This window comes from Lingula anatina, chromosome 1, assembly GCF_051362555.1.
Source record: "Lingula anatina isolate TDL-2025a chromosome 1, LinAna3.0, whole genome shotgun sequence".
NCBI classification, from domain to species: domain Eukaryota; kingdom Metazoa; phylum Brachiopoda; class Lingulata; order Lingulida; family Lingulidae; genus Lingula; species Lingula anatina.
The window spans coordinates 69553567-69576857 of NC_141767.1; the positions used below are offsets into that span (position 1 = coordinate 69553567).

The 23291-nt window shown below is 36.5% G+C and overlaps 2 protein-coding genes across 7 annotated transcripts in view; one reads left to right on the forward strand and one right to left on the reverse strand.

Annotated features, from left to right (window-relative positions):
* Positions 1–568: 568 nt before the first annotated feature.
* On the reverse strand, positions 569–11954 carry LOC106174853 (ATP-dependent DNA helicase Q1). Of its 2 annotated transcripts, none has more exons than XM_013556570.2 (13): positions 11788–11954; positions 8188–8246; positions 7782–7991; positions 7153–7332; positions 6424–6729; positions 5977–6143; positions 5696–5777; positions 5049–5197; positions 4750–4867; positions 3893–4031; positions 2918–3012; positions 2133–2405; positions 569–1875 (listed from the first exon to the last, which is right to left on the reverse strand). In XM_013556570.2, exons 2-13 carry the CDS (start codon positions 8195–8197, stop codon positions 794–796), a joined length of 2811 nt encoding a protein of 936 aa, XP_013412024.2. In that variant the 5' UTR covers positions 8198–8246; positions 11788–11954; the 3' UTR covers positions 569–793. The 2 variants fall into 2 exon arrangements, with proteins under 2 accessions (XP_013412024.2, XP_013412025.2); XM_013556571.2 differs by having other exon boundaries at positions 11801–11951.
* Positions 11955–12120: 166 nt separating this feature from the next.
* Positions 12121–23291, forward strand: part of LOC106174852 (myelin regulatory factor) — a 41969-nt gene continuing 30798 nt past the window's right edge. For 2 of the 5 annotated variants that reach the window (XM_013556562.2, XM_013556563.2), the window contains exon 1: positions 12121–12310. In XM_013556562.2, the coding sequence (XP_013412016.1) occupies positions 12268–12310 (43 nt within the window). In that variant the 5' untranslated portion in view covers positions 12121–12267. Of the gene's footprint in view, positions 12311–14681; positions 14719–23291 lie in introns of those variants that run through there. The other 3 variants (XM_013556565.3, XM_013556564.3, XM_013556566.2) reach the window with 2 other exon arrangements.

Genomic DNA, 23291 nt, shown 5'->3' on the forward strand with positions numbered 1-23291 from the left:
AGATAGTTTTTCGATGAAAAGAGTCACCTTAATTTATGCTTCTCGACATTCATAAACTGTAACAATGAACAAGTCGCAATATGCAAATTTGGACATTCTGTTGTTCAAAGCTTGGAGGGGAGATTCTGGACCACATGGGCTTATCTTGTAACAGAAAGAGCATGTGTATTGGCAGACGTACTGCATTATGAGCTATTGTGTACGTCACTTTCCCTGTTAAAGTCTCAGTGAATGACGCAGTGACCAAACTCCCATAATAAAGTTCAACTGTACAGATTAAGTGAAACCATTTATAGCACGATCTTAATAATGACAGTTTTCGAAGTATGGTTTTTAAGCAAGTCTTGAAAAAACACTAGCCAAGCAAAAGCCTCTGAAGTTTTCATTTAATCGCTTAATCCATGACAGCTTAATCCATGTTAAAACACAAGAAGGGTATAAATTCTACCTATAAAAATATAAATATTAGATATTGGTCTCAGAAAAAAAATCTTTTAAGAATGTTTTTTTTTTTTTCAAAAGCAGAAGCTCTCTCTTTTTGCATTATCAAAAAACTCACACTCCAAAGGAAAATGAAGAAAAGGCTATATTTCATTATTCTACATTTTACACAATTATTGCACTACATAACTGCACAAGTTTTACAGATAACTTTTCATGAAAGGACAGCCAAACAGCCTCTATAGATGAAACCAAGAATGATGCACATGTATAAGAATGTCAACAGAAAGAATGAACTCTCAAAATTATGGTTTACTATCATAATGTGTTATCATGTTTAAATTGTCATGCACTACTTCTCTCCTTTCTCGATTTTTTCTAACTGTTCGCTGTAAACTTTTTCAAGAGTTTCCATTTCATCTCCATCACAGGAGGCGTTATCCTGGAAATCAGGCTTTGATAGTTTGCTTTTTTTATGTATCTTCAGCTTTGATGATTTTTCTTTTTTAACTCCTCTCTTGACAACTGAAACATTGCCTTGAGGACTGTTTTCAAAAGACGGCTGCCCTCCACTGGCAAAGCTGTAACTAGTGTCAGGACTACTTTTCTTGCCAACATGGTGGTCTATTGCGCTGAGCTGAGACGTGTACATGGAATGCAATTCCACAAACTCACTGCTACTGTTCTGTGCACCACTAGAATTGCAAGACTCAGTATGAGACACATCACAGTTATTTCCAGATGATGAGAGATTTTTCATTTTCCTGTCTGCAGAAGAGTTGTTCCCAGCCCCTTCTGAAGTTAAAACTGAAGGCGTTTTTCTTTTCTTTTTAGTCCTCAGTGATTCCTTGTCTGGCAGGGGGGTACTGTTAGCTATGGCAGCAGCAGCTGGACCTGCTGGGGAAGTCCAGTCACTACAGTCATCACTATCACCATCCAGAACTACAACAGGGGGTTCCATTGAACCACTGATGGTACCATCAACAGTAGAATTCTTTGAAAAGGAAGATGAAACAGAGTCCATATCTCTGAATTTTTTCGTTGTGACTTTCTGTTTCTTAGAGTGAGGCAAATATACATCGTCATCCAAATCTAATTCATCATCACTATCTGAGAGTACCACAGGTTTGCGCTTTTTAACACTCGGCTTGTCTTGCTTCTTTTTCGCACTTGGTTGGCTTCCATCCTCAGAAATAATGGGGTGAGCAGCAAATGCTGATTTCTCTGAATTTATAATGACAGGTTTAATTTTGTCCTTTTTGCTGCTGCTTTTTATGGCGGGTTTATTGAATGACTGGGATGGAACTGGATTTGATACAAATGCCGATTTCTCAGAGTTTATTGCCACTGGCTTTGTCTTTTCCTTTCTTGCTTTCCTTTCAAAGTTCAGACTTACTTTTTTGTCAAATTTGATCACCATATTTGCTTTTGGACCTAAAATATGAGAGTTCAGAAGTCAGTAAAAGACAAGAGCATTTCCTTAATATGAAAAACAAGTTGTTATTGCACTCCCACATTTTTAATTGCTATGACAGTTATGAAACTTAAAACTTTCCAATGTGTTAAACTTTGTTTTAGAAAAATACATTATATGACTTCTCATACCTTGATCCCAAAATTACTAAAAAAATATTTTAACTGAATTGCTCCATTGCCTTCTCAACACATAAAGAATTATTTCCCAAACTCACCAGGCTCAAGGTAACTGTATGTAGTGTATGCAGTGTAATGGAACACCTCCTTCAGGTAACCCTCCACAATCATATATGTGATGACCCTCTCACAGTCCTCTCTACTGAGGCCAGGCACCTGGATCGTCTTCACTCTGAGGGAGGCCACCCCCTTCCCCAGCCAGGCTTCCACCAGCTTGAGACCTGTGACCTTCTGGTTGGTTCTACCAGCCTCGGTCAGGATGGTGAAAATGTCCTTGCAATAGCTTGTTATGTCCACCAGTTCAACATGGACTAGAATAAAGAGTTGACCAGTGCAGTAAAAATGTTATTATTCAGACAAGAGGCATATGTTAGAACCAGAGAGTAAAGCTAAACTGATTTCAACCTTCAGCGTAGGTCAATTATTCCAGCTGAGGGTTCAAGTTAATCAAAAGGTGACAAAAACATTAGTCTATAACTGCCTTGTTGCATGGTCATGAATTCTTATGATAATTGAAAATAATCGAGACACAATGAGAACTTTTTGATGAGGTATCTAGCTGATGCAGTGCCCATGGAGATCTAAGATGGCAGAGTCAGTTGGCTAGGAGGTAAACTCACTAAACTAATTGACCTCATGTGACTGCCTTTCAGCCAATCGGTGAGTGTCAAAATTCACAATCATGCAACAAGGCATTGTGTGTGTGTGTGCACATGCATGCAAATGAACAAGTGTGTGTGTGTGTGTGTGTGTGTGTGTGTGTGTGTGTGAGAGAGAGAGAGAGAGAGAGAAAGAGAGAGAAAGAGAAAGAGAATATCCTCACCTGTTCTGCTGGCATCACAGTGATCACACATGCCATTACACTGAAGAGAATCCCATGCTTCACCAAAATGTTGAGCAATAATGCTACGCCGACATCTGAATAAAATGTTTAAATCTATTTTACCAAAAAGATTCCACAGCAAAAAAGACCCATATTAAATATATATAGGAATGGTCTCAAACTGAGAGTTCAAAATCCAAATGGTTTTCAGTAAGGTACACCTAACAGCAATTATGATGATAACAGCAAAAATTATTATCCAGACAGTAGCCCAGCACCCACCTCCCCATGTCCAGACAGTAGCCCAGCACCCACCTCCCTGTGTCCAGACAGTAGCCCAGCACCCACCTCCCCATGTCCAGACAGTAGCCCAGCATCCACCTCCCTGTGTCCAGCCAGTAGCCCAGCACCCACCTCCCTGTGTCTAGCCAGTAGCCCAGCACCCACCTCCCCATGTCAAGCCAGTAGCCCAGCACCCACCTCCCCATGTCCAGACAGTAGCCCAGCACCCACCTCCCTGTGTCCAGACAGTAGCCCAGCACCCACCTCCCTGTGTCCAGACAGTAGCCCAGCACCCACCTCCCCATGTCCAGACAGTAGCCCAGCACCCACCTCCCTATGTCCAGCCAGTAGCCCAGCACCCACCTCCCCATGTCCAGACTGTAGCCCAGCACCCACCTCCCCATGTCAAGCCAGTAGCCCAGCACCCACCTCCCCATATCCAGACAGTAGCCCAGCACCCACCTCCCTGTGTCCAGACAGTAGCCCAGCACCCACCTCCCTGTGTCTAGCCAGTAGCCCAGCACCCACCTACCCATGTCCAGACTGTAGCCCAGCACCCACCTCCCTGTGTCTAGCCAGTAGCCCAGCACCCACCTCCCTATGTCCAGACTGTAGCCCAGCACCCACCTCCCTGTGTCTAGCCAGTAGCCCAGCACCCACCTACCCATGTCCAGACAGTAGCCCAGCACCTACCTCCCTGTGTCCAGACAGTAGCCTAGCATTCCATACAAGTTATCAAGTCCAGTCCTCTCCACAAAAACCATGGTGCTCTGACGGAAGATGTCTCCAAAACGAAAGAACAATATACAATATGCCCTATTGTCATCTCTGCCTGAAATGACCAAGTAAGAAAACATATATCAATTTTTGTCACAAATAAATAAATATAAAATAGCACATCTCTCTATGAGCACATTCCCATAGATTTTAGATTGATCTATCCCCATGGGGAGTCTCACAAGATAACTGTCAGATAATCCGCCAACTACAAGCTGTAAAGGGGTAATTAACTTTCGTGCCCGCTCGGCTGAAAGCTATTTAGTGTGAACCCCCAGGGAGTTAGGTTGATCTAGGTGGATCGATCTAATCTCTGGGAATGGGGCCTATGGCACTGTTCATCACTTAATAAAACAACTGTCTGATACACTGGTGATGGTGAGGCTAATTGATAGTCACAAGCTTGTCAGGGTATAATCCTGCTTATTGTGCCTCTTTAATTTTGAACATCAAGCCTAGCTTCAAGGAGAGTCAATGTGAAAAGGCCCAACTTTTACACAAAGCTTCATTAATATACTAACTTCTTTATCTTTGTCCAACTCTAAAGATTTCTGTATCAATGTCTGTGTTGGTTGGAATTTAGACTAATCGTGCAAGGCAGGCATTTAGCCAGTTGACTTTTCAACCATTTTACTTTTGGATGACCATTTTTTAAATTTTTTTTATCAATGGAGCAGACAGAGCCTCAGTAACCTGTGTGAGTAAGAATAATCGGTTTTGGACTACTGATGGTCCAAGTACAAGCTACATGTAGAATGCACAACACTGCTTACCTGCCCTGCCACTTTCCTGATAGAAGTTCTCCATTGATTTACTGATAGAATGATGGATCACAAACCTCACGTCTGGTTTGTCTATTCCCATCCCAAATGCTATAGTGGCCACAATCACCTTGAAGATAATGAAAAATAATGAAATATGAAATGAAAAATGAAATTAGTTTTCTTACTTGAAATTTTTTTTATGGTTCTCAATCAATTCTAAAATACTAGATAGACAAATCAACAACATTCATCATCTATCCAACACAATTATTTGAAAATCTTTGTATTTTGATCTTTTGAAAACTGACTTGGATCTTGTTCTGCATCCAATCTCTGTGAACAGTGGTTCTTCTAGCAGCTGAGATGTTGGCATGGTAACAGCCTGCAGGGATTCCTCTGTCTTGTAGCCCCCTTGTGATCTCCTCAGTGTCTTTTTGAGAGAAACAGTACACTATACCTGAACAAGAACAAAAATTAAATAAAATAGGGTTATTTTTTAACTCAAGCGAGACTTTACTCCTACGAATCATTCTTGTAAGTTTGAGAATAACTGATGCAGTTTTCTATGTCTAAATATACATTCACATAGTGCCTGTTCTTAAATGAAAATAACTTGGCTCTATTTTTTCTGTTCACAAAATGTGCAAATGCTAACTGTTAAACTATACTGACCTCCATTTTACATATAACCATACAAAAACTCTGAACAAATCTCTACTTAAATTTAAAAAATTCCAGCAGCAAATCATACAGAATCTGATGTTCCAGCAAGTTTCAAGAATAAAATAAAATAAAATGCCAATTTTCAAATCCAACCTGCATTTTATGTATAGAAAAGCACAAAGTAAAACTAATCTATCTATAATTACTATGCACAAACAGAGAAACAGATGATCAAACATACACAGACAGACAGACGAAAACATTTATTGTCACATAATTCAATAGTTCTAACCTGCTTCCCCTTGAAATCTTGTCAAAATTACTTTACTAATCTCATCTAGGTTGTCTTTTAGATTAGATGACTTCACTCGCACCTGGAATCAATGTGTATATATACACAACCATCTTTTTGAATGATTCTTATTGGAAATTTGATTCTCAAAAACCATACAGTACAGCAAAACAATAATTAACAATTATTTATCTTAATTTTTGCAAAATCTCTTTAAATTGCAGTCTTTCTTTTACCAACAACACTGTTACCTTTGGGTTATAGACTGCACTGTGACTTACCTCATAATAAAGGTTTGGTCGGTTGAAAGAAGCCTTGAGCACCAAGCACTGTGGGATGTTCAGGAGTTTTGTGACATCTTGGATGACCTTGGTGGTGGCTGTGGCAGTAAGACCAAGGATAGGGACCCCTGGAAACTGACGCTTCAAGATGCCCAGAATTTTGTAATCTACAAATCAAAGGTACATTGGGTAAAGACTTTTTACATTTTTTAAAAATTTTTGAATGCAAAAAAAAAAACTTAACTATTTCATCCTCTCATGAGACTACTAAAATTCTGGAAAACAAAATCATCACCACATCACCGGGACATTCAGCTATGCATTACAATAATTGACCACAGACAAGCCAAGATAAATAAAGCAGAGGAACACTAATTTTGCATAATCACACATCTCCACACAAAATTATTAATCCTCCATTACATTGTTATCAATGAAATCATTTACCAGGTCTAAAATCGTGACCCCACTGTGAGCAGCAATGCACTTCATCGATTACAATCCGTGCAAAGTTTCCCATTTCATACATCTTCTCCAGCCTGTTCATGAACCGTTTGCTCTTCGCTATCTTCTCTGGAGTCACGTACAACAGTTTTAGTTTGGGAGTTTTGGTTGCCATGGCGTCATGAACCTCCTTGACATCCTCTTTGGAGCTGGCAGCATTGAGCAGCGTGGCCTTTATGCCCACGATGTGCAGAGTCATCAACTGGTCCTCCATTAAGGAGATCAAGGGGGAAATGACCAAGGTTATACCTGGAAACATCGAGACTGTACATATGGCATCTTAGACCAAATTGATGGCTTCTGTTTTCCGGTTGAATTTCTAATATTAAAAACAGGAAGTATTCACTGTATGTTGTGATTAAAGTCATGACAAGATTGACTGAAAGCAAGCTGAATTTTCAATATCCTAGCTGGGAATAAAATACTTAAAAATTCTAGAGTGAAAAGGAAACTTTTTAGGATCTACAAAAAAAGAGTATAACTTTAGAACACAACACTTAACTGTGACATGTTTTACATATGCAACAAGAAGTAATGAAACTGCTGGATGTTGTTTCTTGATAAAAACACAAAAAAAAACTGTAGAGATTGTATTTACAAGTTAATTATTTTATCTGTTATTTCATAGCAAAGGATGCTTCATCATGTTAAAGGCTCTGAGTGACTGCAGACCTTTGCTAACAAGAGCTGGAAGCTGGAAACAAAGGCTCTTCCCACCACCTGTTGGCATAATCAGAATACAGTCCTTCCCGGACAAGGTGGCATTCATGGTCTCCAACTGGTGTGGCCGGTAATTGGGAATTTGGAAGATGACGTTCCTCCTTTCATCAAGTCTCTGAGACCAGGGGAAATCTGTGATTCAAAGTTTAAAAAAATATATACAATCTCAATTCAATAGAAAGACAATTATATGCTATTTAGGGCTTTTCCAACTGCTTGTTTGTTTAACTTTCTAGGTTAATAGCCTTTTCAAATTATTAGTGAGCCCCCCCCCCTTTCTTTTCACTGATAATGTAACAGAAGCATGAAAAGTGAATAAATCAATGATTCAAAAGAAAAAATTAATTAATTAACGACCAAATTTGCATTCAAATGGAAAATTATAAAATCAGTAATGAAAATCAGTTTCGTTGCTTTACCATTTATCTTTCAATATTTTAATTGCTTTACAATTTATCTTTCAATATTTTAATTGCTTTACAATTTATCTTTCAATATTTTAATTGCTTTACAATTTATCTTTCAGCATTTGAATTGCTTTACCATTTATCTTTCAATATTTTAAAGAAATTAAGATCTACCAGATTTGTTCCATTTTTTTTCTGAGTCATCTCCACCATCACTGCTAGATGTCGAGGCAGACGACACCGGTTTAGCTGAGGTATTTTGTATGAGCTTTGTCAAATTATCCTTTCTGTCAAGTAAAAACTGCTGTCTTTCAAGGAGTTCTTCTATTTGACCCTCAATAGACTGAAGTTCTTCTTTGACTTCAGTCAGCTCTTTCTTCAAATCTTGTCATCATGAAAAATAAACAAAGGATTTGGCTTTAAAAGAAATATCTTTAAAAATATTTTACAGCCTGATTCAAATGTTGTTATCAACAATGTCAGTGGTACCAGGTACAAAAAGTTCAAATTTGCCAAAAATCACTTTTTCTGAATATATGCTGAAAGAATGACTCATAAATATGACATGGGTCAATTATACCTTCACACATTCTTTAGTATTCTTGTCCATTAATGTCAACTCTCTTCTTCCAGTTTAACCTGAAATTATAATAAAATGCAGATTTATTTCAAATCCTCACAAAGAACCCCCTCAAGCCCATATTTCCAAGGTCAACATGCCAAATATACTTCATTAAGTGTAAAAAAGCATTTGAAAAAATGCCTTGTAAAGAACTGTTTGAAGAGAATGTTTTCCCCCCAAGGAATATCAAGGCTATCTAATTTGGATTTAATCAATGTCAAATAACATCAAGCAATGAATAAAAAAGACATACTAGGTTTACCTGAATATTTTAAACTGAATCTATATGTAAAATACAAAAAAAAAAAAAAATAAATAAATAAATAAAATGTAACAACCAAACAGATTTCCAACAAAAAAACATGGGGACTTAAACATGTGTTCTAAATTTCTGCGACATCAGAGATTACTATATTATACAAACTGCTTAAATTACTGGTGTTTTTTTTTTTTTTTTTTTTTACAATAAAGCTCTTTACTTTGGCATATGGTTTAGATGGCTTAGATGGCTGGCTATGGGTACTGGTTAAGGGAGCTACAAAACTGTAACTAAAATACATTGTTCCTACGCCCCTTCCACTGTAAGCTACCCACTGTAAGGACAGAACATAAAACACTGTGCCCTTTAACTTTCACATAAACAGGGGGTGAAGGGTTATCAGCACAAAACCTGATGAAATAATGAAGGATAACTTGGTAATGGATCTATGAAAAGCATATAATCTTCTAATCAACTTTCACTCCTTGACCCTTTCATTAAGTCACACTCTGTCAACAATCAAGATGGAAGATTACAGCATGCTAACTTCTCATTAGAACACAAAGCCACCGCAGTTGTACAGACATATCAATCAATCATCATTTATTTCATGGAGACCAAAATCAATCTCTCCTTGGATAAAATGAAGTAACCCAATTACATTTCTAATTGTTTGATCACTTTTTAAGGCCTATTCCACTTTATAAATGTCTTTTAAAACAAAAAACAACTTTGACAAATGTGTTTACTGAAAGTGTTCAATTGATAAACCTTTCAAACCAATGTGACTGATAATTTATATCCAACAAAAATTTGTCAGCATAAACGTCATGTCATTTGTCAACAAAATATTCAATCTCAAAATTTATTATCAAGCAATTGATCAAAAAACGACTTCCATTCAATTAAAAAAAGCCTGACAGGCTACAGAAAAAAGACTGTCACAAATCCTAACCTCTGATAATCAAGAGCACATAGATAAGTTAGTATTTTGATTCCACCTTCTGTACTGATTCAATTTTGTCTTCAGCCTTATAGATAGAAGTGTAAAATACCTCAAAAGCTATGTCTCTCTAGTACAATATATTAAGGTGTTGCTCAATCTATACTGATATCCCTGTATAACTTAAGATATATGATACTGTAATTATTATTCCCGTCTTGTGATGTGTGCACCTGATCTTCTTGAATGACATGATACCTACAGTCACTGTAATCAGACTCTCCTTAGGGCTGAAGACACTCAATACATACAACATGCCTCCAGTAGCAGGCTTACATTGTACACTGAAATTAAAATCAATTTTCAGTCACAGTGCTTTCAGGCATACATCTACTAGAAATGTCCAATATAAAACACACACACAAAAAAAAAGGATTTTGCTCCCAAGATATAAACAGGCCTTATTTCTAAAAAATTAAAATGTCTACCAATTTGAAAAGGAAAAGGTATTTGCACATCCCAACTAAATTCCATTTTTTTCTAGATGCAATTGCCATATGGCATTTTTTTATTCTTAAATGAAGAAGATGAAACGGACAATCTTTCTGCTGAGCAGTTTACTTGTCAATATTCACCATGATATAACTTAATTAAACCTGTGTTATATAAATGAACCGTAAATATTTTATTGCGGGTATTTTGAATACCACTCTCAGCAAAAGGTAATGTTGTCAGGGCTTTCCATTCTGGTGGTCCTGCTATATGTATTCCCCTCCACCCCCTCCCCCCCCCCCCCCACTCCCACCTTTCAGTAACCCATCCACCCACCTGTCCTCCCATCTCTCTATCTATATATTCACCCAACCATTAACATATGCAAGCATCTTTTCACTGAGCAGTCTGAATTTTGTGCACTTCAATATTTCCTATGCATCTCTTGCCTTAAGTGTACTATACTATGGACTACTAAACAGACTAGGATCTTTCACCACCAATAACAACAAGTGTTGAGAGAGAGCCAGTCCAAGGTACCAGATACATATAAAGATGCATTGGAAGCGAGAGCTAACATAACCAATTCATTGCCACTTTATAGTTCAAAAAGAAAAATTTTGAGAAATACAAAAGGTTTTTTCTTAAACTCTCATTTCAATAATTATGCTTTTGCTTGTGACTTTTACAAACAGGACGGATGGATAAATAGGTCAAATTTATGACCAGAAATTTGAAGAAGGCACAGATTTAAGGCTTTTTTATTGGCTGATCGAGTGATAATCTTTTTATCCTTTGGCATATGGACTATATTTAAGTCATATTAGTATAACAAAATGGTGATTAATATGCATTACAGGGAATCTATGTTCACTTTACCAGCATATATGTAACTTAAAGTGAGTATGTACCTACATATAAAAGCATTGCCACTGAACCCAACCCAATGCCACTATAGTATTTTACTAGTAACCACATAATAATTCACAGATGAAATACATATAACTTACTGAAAACTGATATTTTCACAGATTACTTTCTGTGCATTATGGGCTAGAGAGAAAAAGTAGATCAAATCTACAACCAGAAATCTGAAGAAGGTGCCATTTAAAAGCCTTTTTCTGCTGCCTGAGAGATTAATTTTGTGAAAGGCTCTTCATGGTCTCTAGATAGGATGATAAAAAGAGAATAATTGTTAACTTAAAGACTTAACAACATTAGTCAAACACTATGGACCTTGGTCACTTGAATGGTGATTTCATGCCTGAATCCAAACTGTAGGAAACAGGACATCAAGGTAAACCCTTGGTAGTTGGCACATTGGTGGGTTCCAAGGGTTACTCCCACATTCCTAACAAATTTGACATCCAAAATCCTTTTAATTTTTTCCCCCAAAAATATGCCTTCCTGGGAATGACAGTGACAAATTTTATTAGTATGCATTCAAAAATAGTCTATCCCAATAGGACCTAATTGCATTTTTTATTTCTGCTTCCACGAGGGGAGTTGTTGGGCCTGGAGGGGTAAATGGCACAGGGGCAAATCTATGTATTATATTACATTACCAGGACTCTTATGTGGTAGTACTAGTAGTATGCTTCATGATACAGGTAACCAAAGTAACGAATTAAATGTTAACAAAAATTATCTCCTTTTTTATTTTTGATCCTGTGCCACTTTTACGTTTATTAAATATATGACATCTCAAGGAAATATCGGTATCAAAAGGCATAAGCAATCATACTGCCAGTAGTTACATATTTAGTGTAACAACAACATTCATGATTCAACGAACTCGAGTGTCTTCCACTTCAAATAAAATAAATAATAAATACCATCGTCTTTTCAAATTTATAAAACATACTTAGTCCTTCTACCTCTCTAGCGAATGGCTCTTGCTAAACAAAGGCACCACCAATGAATTTTTCTACCACTGTTGTTGAGACAGTGGCACAAGCAACTTTTTCATGAGGACATGGACAGCTCTATGGGGGCTGCCATGTTTAGTGACGTCACATCAATAAAATTTTGACAAACATCAGAAAGCAAGGAACTAATCTCAAATCAAGACCAAATTTAATAATTAAAAAATATAAAAACATTAATGTCCGTTCTTTGACAAGAAGCCTTTTATAAAACTAACTTTTCTGGACCGAGAAAGGATTTCTCTTGCGTGACCTCATTTTACGATGGAAAGTGGTCACATGATCAAAATTAGTTCAAGGTGTACTGGAGCGGAGTGGAAGTTTGTTTTCTGACTCATTCCAATTATTTCACAAGGATTTCGGAGATTTCTAACAATAAAACGATTCAGAATGTCGAAGTGATTGACTCTTCATAAACAATGGATGTACTAGCAGAAGATCAGGCGCTGCAGGCGATGTTCGGTAAGTTTTTAACAACTTGTTCGTCGTGTTCGATATGGTGATTACATTTACAGTGGCAATACGGCTTACAATGAGTGGAGGTCCTTCGCCTGAGGGAAAAATGATGATCTGAAAAGGATAAACAGTTGGTAGAAAATTCACTTAAACTTGCTGTTTATACAGGAAATGTTGTCATGGAAATTGAAATTATTTTCTGATCGTTGGCTCCGTTTCTTCCCCATGTCAGCGTTATCTGGAGGATTTAATTTGACGCGAACTCTTATGTCCGCAGCGTAGTTTTTACTACACCTTCACCCGGATATACAATTTGATTCTATTTTTGTTTATCACAGTTAATCTAGGGACGAGTTTGTATTAAAATAAAATGCGTAGAATAACTAAATAAGTAAGTTAAATTGAACCGTTTTTATTGTCTTAAATTCGATTGATAAACATTGGAGAAAAACTGCCAGGCCCTTCGGCCCGTGACTCTAGTACATGTAGATCATACATAGCCGACCATTGATTTGAATATATAATTACTTCCCTATACTAAACATTAAGGACTTTTACAGGTGAAAGTTAAACTTGAGTGTTAGTTTTAGGGATCTGTAGCCATAGTGTTGTTTGTTCTGATATTGGAATTGTTTAAACATATTGTATTATGTGCCTTTCTCTCTGTTCTCCAGTGAGGGGGATTATCCCTCTAGTATGCCGGTGGGCTAGTTAAACATATAGAAATACCATATGATTCAGGTAAAACATTGTACACACCTTTTTATGACTGTGAATTTTAAAGAAGCTTATTATCTCCAGAGAGGTAAATTTGTAACCACCAAGTGTGGCTTGTAAACAGGGCCTGAATATGGAAATGACAGTTGTGGTCGGCATTAATAAGTTATATATCTCTAGATCACAATCAAGTTTGTCATTATTTTGATATGATAAACTGATGGATTTCCTTATATAAATAAATGCTAGGTGCTAAGTAAAGAATTCCCTTTACCCTTAAATATATGTTTTCCTTAGTTTACTTGAAAGAAAATAAATAACTTGGTGAAATATAGGAATTTAAGAAGAATAACCTATGTGATCTATGGCATGATAAACCTTGGGGAGGTATATAAGACCCCTGCTGGGAAAGTGAACTGCTTTCACTGACTTCTTAATTGAATGATTACAGCAATTATTTTTTAATGAATTGCATGTAGCACTTATGCTGGAAAGATATCTGGGAGCCTCAAATAATAAGAATAAATTCTGAAATATTTTTATATTCATGTAATTTTTTATTTTTTAATTTATTAATGATAATAGCATTAAAATAACATATGGACCCCCATATAAAAATATTATTTATATTGTATTCTGTTTAATATAATAATCTTTTAGAAAAACTACAATCTCTTAATTTTTCTTTTACTTTGAAAATAAAATTGGCAAAAGGGAGGTTCATTTTATTGAAAGATGATCGAAAATTATATAAATGAATTACTTAGAATAAGTAAGTTCAAAAGACTCTAAATGATTACATTTTTTGCTCTAAAAAATCAGAGAAAAGGGTCTTTGCGTATAACCAGTGTATTGCGCAGCTTGTGGTTTTAGTTTTCATCAATCTGAAGATTGCCACAACATGCTGGGGCTCATTGGAAGTTAAAGCAGGCAAACAAACTTCAAATGCCAATTCAAATTAAAGAAAATATGGTCAAATAGCAACCTGGGCTTTACTAACTTCAGGTCAAGATGAAAATCTTAGTTTTATGTGTACCTACTCTGCAGACAGACAGACTGAAAAGGGGAAATAAATTAGTGATGAAGTATTTAACTTAGATTCTTCTCCACCTACTCTCATTATTTCAGTGAATTTGTTTTTAATTTAGTCAAGTACATTAAACCTGTAGCAGATTTAATATGAGACATAATATTGCCCAGTATATTGGGAACAGCGGGAAATTTACAGAGCTTAACTTTGATAGGTTTGTTCAAAGGTGGTCTGAGGAAAAATGGGAGTGGATATATAGAACAATAACAGAGCAATTTCAAGTCAGGTGCCCCTCAAAACACATACAATATGCAAGACATTAAACTGGGCTGTAGGGTTTTCTGGAATGTTCTTCTGGGCTGTTATAAAATCCTAATCGGTTGTAGAATTTTATGACACCCAGTTGTAGCTTTAGTTCTATAGTAGCCAAAATGAGCCGGATGGCCTATGTAGTGTTGACTTTGTTGAACAATCAGTGATGTATTAAGTACTCGAAGATAAGATGAGGTGAGGTGATCAAAGTACAGAGCAAGCACTGACAAATACTGGCAAGTGCTCCTGTATTCAGCAAACGACAACATCTCTCACAAGTGAAATAACTTTCTTGTAGATTTAACCATAAAAAGTGGCAGCTTCTTTCAGACCATGGAGGACATGGTACAGCAGGGTAAGGAACGGAAGACAATTATTTTAGGAGTGAGGGCATGGCCTGTGAGCGTGGGGGAGGATTAATTCCTGTACGGGTTATCTAGGTGCTTGACGGATAAATGGTATCCAATTTTGTAATACCTTGAAATGTTTACCTAGGGATTCTTCAGCCTCACCCCTTTACTGAGATTGAATGGTTTGTAAGGAAGGGGAGGAGGCGTCAGCCTTCAAAACAAAATCAGGCCTGATCAGGATGTGACTTGTATTTCCACTCATCTTGTGACTTTGTGTGGGTGTCTCTGTAATGTGTTATTTCACATTCTTAATTTTCTGGAGGCAAATATGGTTGATTTTAAGTAAAAAAGAATCTTTCATTTGGTGTCTAATTGGGGTGGTTTCATTAAAAAAATTGCTTTATGCATCATCTTCTACTCGTAAATGTCATTTCTTGAAGGTATTTTGATACCAGAATATATATATCAGGTAGCATTAGACATTAATTTATATACTTCAAAATGTTTATTTGAAATTCAAACCTGAAGGCTCATTGCCTCTGAAACAGGTATAAAATTAATGTCATGATGGCAAGATGCAGAATTAAAAATACATCAATCAAAAAAAAAAATCATTGAGAAAAAGATTGGTGATAAGATTTTGAAGAATCCCTAAAAGAATTAACTTTTAACAGAAGGCAGGTTTTAACAATGAGAATTTTGGAGAGCATTATATTGGCAAGCTATTTTCTTCAAAATAATCTTTTTTTTACTCAATAATGTATTGAAAAGAAGTTAAAAGAATTGTTCAAATAAATTACAAAAGTTAAAAAATGAAATCTAAAATATATATCCATCTCATCAAGATTTTTAGTTCTGAACATTTTGCACATTATCACCAGCCAAACTGCTGGTATATGTCAAGTGTTTAGAAAATGCTACAGCTTGAAACCACTGGTTGATAAAACAGTTATGAGGTATTTTAATTCCAAATTAAAAAAAAGTGTAAGTAAATATTAGCTTCCCATTTAGATAGTATAGATACAACATACAGGAAAGAATCAGCTCACTGGTGCATTAAGCCAATATTCTACACTATCCAATTGATGCTGTAAGCTATTGGGGCTCACTTTACAAAGGGTTACCCTCAATTATACCAGTAGACTACATCCTTTTCCTGAATGTGTGCACTTGTGTTTATACTGCAAATAATATGTGGATCAACATGCAGTGGAGTGAAGAAAGCAGGCATGTGGCACATTTAACACAACATTTATTCTAAGTCGAGGGGCTTCTCTGTTAAAACTTTTCAAAGGTTGAGGAGATTAAAATTGTATAAATTATATACCTAGCTTAGGGTAAGACAGGCAAGCACACTTTGTACAAATTCCTTTAAACCAATTTCTGTCATGCAATTGACAATTTTCCAAATCCCTGGCTTTGATACGGATATATGTGTAGTCTGTACTAATGAAAACTGTTATCCCGCGACAATGGGAATCAAGCAGTTTGCCTTAGATAGTCTACCTGGAAAGGTAAGGTGTTGCAGTCTGTTCATTAACATCCTGTGGTGTAGACAAGCTGTGTCCAGGCATGATTTGGTGACTAGAATAGGATCACTCTAGTAGACCTAGATAGGAGGACACCAAGATGTTTGCTTAGAAACTATATAACATTCATGGAAAGTACTTCTTCTCTAGTTCACACACTGTTCAAAGTACAAGTTTTTTTTTTTTTAATACAAATTTGAAGGGGGGGAAATGAAAATTGAATCTTTGAAAATAGTTCTTTGGAATAAAAAACAATTATGTATTCTGGAAAATGTGGAAAGGTATTGTTTAGAGTGAAGGCTACCTGCCTGTGATATATGATTCAACTTTCATATAAAAATAATACATATGAGGCCCATAGCCAACCATTTTAAAGGGGAGAGGGTCTTTTTTTGAAAAAATGGAATTTACAATAAAATCCATGTATACCTCAATTAAATTTTACCCAGGCTTGATCAAGAACGGACCATTTTCCAGCACAAAAGGTGGCTCTTTCCAACTCCCCCCTCCCTTCCTCCCCCCTCCCCCCCACCACCCCACCCCTTGCTACGGGCCTGCAAATAAGACTAATAAGAAACTATGAATTAATCGACAATATTTTAGGAAAAGGGTAATTATCTGGTATAACTTGATCTGCCATTTCTAGTTGTAAACACATATTCCCAGACGTGTTTTTTTTCTATAGCTGTATCATGTCGAGACTCCCGGCATTGGTTGTCAGCGGAAAGCAACTCTGGTGCCCCGACTATCAGTCTGCCATCATGACACTGCACACTACAAAGTTATTGTCATCTCTGCAACATCATCTTTCTTTCATCCTGTATTTCTTTAAAGCTGACACAGTGTTTTTTTTATTCTTTAACATCATGCATCTTTTCAGCATCATGCATCTTCCCCCCTCAGTGCACAAAAAAATAACGGTTTATGAGAAGGCAATTTTGTATTTTTGTATAATGGTCTGTTGTAGAAAATAACAGAAAGACAGCCATGGTGGGGTTTAGGATCTAAGTAGAGCACATACCTACTTATTGTTATGTTAAAACCTGCTTAGAGACTATGATGTAAGCTGTGAAAGGATATGATAATGATCACCCTCAAACATCCATAACACGCATATCTAAAGTCAGGTACACCATATTAATATGGCACACTGGCTCCATACAAAGATTATGCTTAGTTGTACAGAGAGTCTTTTCCAGAAGACCTACACACAGATCTATAAAACCTTGATCCACAGGGGTTCTGGTGATCAGAGACAGTATTTTTATGTAACTGTACAGGGTTAATAGCAGCATCGTTCACACAACCTGTATGGTGCCAGCTGAATTAATGAATTGAAATTAGGCCTCTGAGGACTTATACAATTCAGGACAATTAAAGTCATAAATCAACAGCAACAAAAGCATCCTTGAGATCAGTTGCAGTGTGAGAGCCCTGTGGATAGAGAAGAGTTGAATGATTCAGGCAACTGGCCATGCTTCAGTTGTTTGAGGACACTGCTTATCTTACCTGAATGTATATAACTTGTATGCTAGTATAAGATATAGGGGTATGGTTATAAGAATAAGTTTGCTTTGTGCCCTGGTGCATCTTTCATAAACTCACTGCCAATGTATAATTATCTTTTTAAAGTTGTATTTGTGAAAAGGTATACTTCTATTTTTATTATATGCAGTATACTGACTTGGAAATATGACCAACTTATCTGTCTCACTATAATTACCTCAGTAAGTACAGTATTTATGAGAAATGGAGAAAAAAAACTTTCCATGTTAAAAGTACAGGCATGCATAGCCATGCAGCCTGAAAGCTGGCAACAAACACAGCTGACCTAGTGTGAAAAGTTACAAGACTTCTTCTGGTTCATTGTGCTTTCTGGCACGTGTTTGCAAGCAATCCCTCCCTGCACTGTGCCCTGTTCCACCAAGGTTATAGCTTTTTGGAACACAATGTGAATACCCATGCATGCAGAATTGGGCCTTGGTGCTTTTAGTGTTTGTGCCAGCTGCGACGGTCTCCGACTCATATGCAAATCCAGACCCCGCTGACTTGTATTTTCTGACCAGAAGCAAAACTCTTGACTTTCATTGATAATGTCTGAAGTGGCTGTGACAGATACAGGGCACCTGTAGCCTTTGTCAGGTGTGGTTTAGACTTTAAAACCCAAACATACTGATCTTAACTGATTTTCTGCTTCCATACTTAACCTAATTTCTACCACTGGGCTAGGGGGGTTGTATTGTGCTGTTGCCCAGTGTTTGACCCATCTACATCTCTGACTTGTGTCACATTATGGATACCCGCCCTATGTTATGCAATATACCTGAATGAAATCACAGGCTTGGACAGTCGTATTGTGGCACAATGGGGACGCTCGTGTTAACAGAAAACAGTGAATATTATAGGGCAGTGTTGCCACACGCTCTAATCTTGATCACAGGTCTTGATATTGATGTATACAAATATTTATTGCTGCTTGACTCAACAGTCACATTCTCTGGTTAATTTTTTGCAACATTGGATATTGACAGTATATTCCTAGAATGACACATTTTACATTAGATAGCTAGGTCCCTGGAGCTTGGAGCTGAACATTGTGCTATTGAACTTTGAGCTATTTTAAAACCAAAACCTATATTTTCTGGCTCCATCTGCATAATTCACCACTGTGTATCAACATGAAACCATTTCTTTGTTCTACTTATTAAGGTGGTTTGATTCTTAGGACTTTTGCCTTATTCATTAAAATTATGCAGAAATAATCATTGTGATGTTATGAAATATAATGGAGTTACATCAAATATTCACCAGGAAAAATGTGCTTATTCAACCTGATGACATATCACCAGCATTTTTGAGATGAAAACTGTAAAATTGGTTTCAAACCAATCTCCCTCGCCTGCACAGCTATCAACATTGTTTTAATGCCTATTTAACAATTTAAAATAAATATTAAATATTTAACAGTCATTGGGGAAAGAAACAGCCATTGGAAATGTTCTTCAAAAGTTAAGTGTTGATTTTATCAAAAATAGGCCAAATGATACTGAGAATTCTACTAAGAAGCTGTCCAGTCATAAGATAGTATCCTCTGCATGAACAGGCCATCCTAATGATGGCGAGGTGAAGGCTAGATGACGAAACCCTTGGTTTCTGCCTAAATTATCCTGAATACAGCTCAAAAAAAGTAAATATGCCAGGACTGCAAGACCTATGTACATTTAAAATATCCATTGACAATGTATGATGGATCAAAATTGGAATTAAAAATGATTAATTTCATAGAAATCCCAGCATTTTCTTGATAATATTATCCAGCATTCTTTGGGAAAACTACGACAGACTGCATTTCCCACCACACTTTCTAGATTCCCTGGTCTCGGGCATATAGTGTGTAGCTCCTGTAGTTTGACTGTACCCCTACATCCCGACAAATGTACCACAAATGCACGACTTATTGACACCTTTCTGCAGTTGATTATGTTCCCAGATTCTGCCTACAGACAAAGAGAGCTGAATTTTTCCTCTATTTCTTCTGCAGGTCCATTTTTCAGTATTATCGTGTACGTGTTATGCAACTAATTTTTTGCATACACTTACACCATCAGATTCTATATTATTGTCTTCAAACCCCTCATCTGTTGTACCTCAGCTTCTGTGTGAAATTTTGCACTTTACTGCCTTACGAAAAGGTTGTGCATTTTCATGATGTTCACATCATTACCTAGTGTTAGGCTTCATTCACATGGAAAGTCTATTTTCTAAAAATCTATTTTCTATTCACGGTATATCTTGTGATCACAGTCTGTGCCCTGAATATCCCGCGGCGTAATTACTGGCAGCGCGAGCCAGTTACTTCCAAAGCTGTAATTAATTCTCGGCTGTGCTCGGAGGAGATTCTGATACCTTGACGCATGCGCAGTAGGAAGTTAGAAAGTTAATGGCGGTTGCTTTGAAAAATGTGTTTGTCGATTTTGTGCAACAAGACGAAGAAGATGAAGAAGCTATACACACGACAGATACCAGTGCAACTGTCATGATCCGATGGCAAGCGATGCGGCAACGGAAGATGAGATTTTATAGAATGCGAGCACAGCCAAGAATTAATTACAGCTTTGTATAAGTAACTGGCTCGCGCTGCTTGTAATTACGCTGCAGGATATTCAGGGCACAGACCGTGATCATAAAATACCGCGAATAGAAAATAGATTTTTAGAAAATAGACTTTCCATGTGAACGAAGCCTTACACACACACTGTAGTAAAGTGTTAACCACATGGTTTACCTCTGCTCTCATGAGGAGGGGGGGGCATAAGAGCACAAAAGCAGAAGCATGTGAGAGGGTGGAGAAAAAACAGCAAAAAAGGAACTTTTTACTGAAAAGGTGTTTATATTTAATGTACTAATCTTGAGTTAAATATTTGATATTTGACTAATTGGAAATTTATAATGTGCCAAACCACATTAAATTGTTGTGCATGTTGAAAAGAATTCTGGTACTTTAAAGATCATACAGTATAATATGTTTGTCATTCACTGACTTGATATCAGATAACAGAATATGATAAATTATTAACAAGACTTTTTACTGTTATAATATAGAACCCCTTGTAAAAATTATCCAAGGGTAATGGAGGAAGCAACCATAATTTTTCTTATCACTGTTGTTATCTACTGTGGGTGCCGCCACTGCTTGTTACTGACTTCATTCAACACAGCAGTATCAAAGATATGATGAACAAAGTTCCAAGAAGATGTGGTTTTCTATGTTTTCCCTACACCTTAGTGACATAATAGACAAGATGTGTGCCTGTGGCGTGTCCCCTGGCTTAACTCAGTTTGAACCCATTTGTGCCATTAAGTGAGCTGTTTTTGGAAAGAATTTTTTATTATTTATTTTATTTTATTTTATTTTTTTGACAGTGTGTGGCAGATTTGATAATTAATGATTTGACAATTTAAGCAGTTGCAGTTTTACTTAAAACTCTGACTTGGCAATTTTTTAGATATTTGCCGTGTTTAAAAGCGGACTCTCAACTTGATCATGCATTTCCTTCCATATCATATAAAACAGGGGAAACACTGCATAAAATAAAGATTTTGCTGTATTTATAGTCTTCGTTTGTTAATTATAATACCTTAGAAACTTTGAGTCAACTATGCAGAAGGGGCTATCTGCTTACTGTAATTTATTAGTACGTAGGTTTTTTGCAGTTCATTTTAGATGATGTAAGATAAGACTTGGATGAGAGAGCTAGATAACAGTTTCTGGCTGCCAGGTAGTGTGATGATGATGATGATGATAATGAAATATGTAGTGAATGCATGGTTTTCAGTGGACATAATTATGAGAGCGTAGAATTGAAATGCAGATAAATATCAAAGATGGAATTAGTGAATTTTGATAGTTCACCCAGCCATAAGACTTGACATTTCTTAAATCAATATTATGATTTATTAGTTAAAAACAGTGATGCTTACATGTTTTGCTGATAAGTATTTCTATTACTCTTTTAATTAATACAGAAATGGTAAGATATAAACAGTCATTGCATTTACAATTAGATTTTATTCCATATAATCATTTAAAAAAACCAATGCCATTGGTATTGAGCAATAGATTGGAAAAAAAGTCATTTTATTCCTTTGAAGTGTTAACCTTCGATGCTCATGCAAACAGTTATAATTAACCCTACTTCATATTTCAATCCATGCATGGTGACTTAATTTTTTTCAGAAGAAAAGATCGAATAGTGTCAGGAAATTACTTTTGTAATTATATTATAACATTATTATCTGCAGATTATAGCATGTGAAGTTTATAGAGAACAGCAGGGAATGTAGTCTCAAGGAAGAGTTTTCACTCTGGATTTATGTATCATATGCATCAATTAATGGCTCATTAATCAGGATAGGCCCCAGGTCTGTAGCCAGAGGGGGGGGTTTAGAAAAAGTACCTCTTTTTCTGGGAAAAGGTCTCCTCTTGGTAAAGTTTTACTTAGGTTCATGAAGTTTCATGGTAAAATGTCCACTTTTTCCAAAAAAAGAACCCCCTTTTGAAATTGCTGGCTACTGGCCTGTAATAGATATCAGAAAAGTTTAAAAAATTAACTGCGTAATGTAGAGAAAGAACTTAATTGTTCTTACATATGATAGTTGTATGATAAATCACTAGTGGCAGAACAGTGCCATTTATAGTTTCCCAGAAATGTTGATCATAAAATAAGATCAAATGTTTGTCATTTTTTGATTATAAAAAAAACATTGAGCCATTTTGGGAGTAAGGCCTGAAAGTAAGTTTATGAAAGGTTAAAAAAATGGCATAATCTTCAGTGAGATCTAACTCAAAATGTATTGTCAAAACAAGCTTTCATTGATGCTGGTATGGAAAAGTTATGAGCTTGAAGTATTTGTTTGGGCACGAGTTATGATCATCTGGTGTGGCCTTTCACTGCAGGTTGCCAGCACTGGTTTCCAGTTTGATGTACATGTTTTTAAACTGAACATTTGCAGGCGCTGAGTGCCCGCACTGAACAGAGGTATTCCTGCTAGATCACCAATACTACAATTGGGTTATAAATATGACCAACAGGAGGATAACATTTCTTACTGAAATTAAATCTGAACTCCTGAGTTGTCTGTATCTTATAGCTTAAAGTGAAGTTTTTTACAGGTGGGTGCTGTTCTCATCTTTACCTCAGTGTGCTATGCTACCTGTGACTAAGGAGGAAGTGGTAATGTCATGTGGTCTAAAAAACACTCATATTGTGGTCATTTTTAGTGGCTTACTGGTGTTATTTCATAGCTCTCATTTTTATACAAGTGTAATGTCGAATTGAACACTTCTTGTCTTTTGAAGCTTTTACACTTTTTTCATGATACTATCTAATAGCCATAGTTTTGATATCAGCTATCAAATACGTTTCCTGAAAATTTAATCCGTTTGGTGTTTTCTAATCTAGGACAGTGGTTTATGCCGAGGTGGCTCCATTGTTCACCTTCTGTTATGAAGTTGAAGTTTATCACTTGACATGATCTTCTTAACTGTC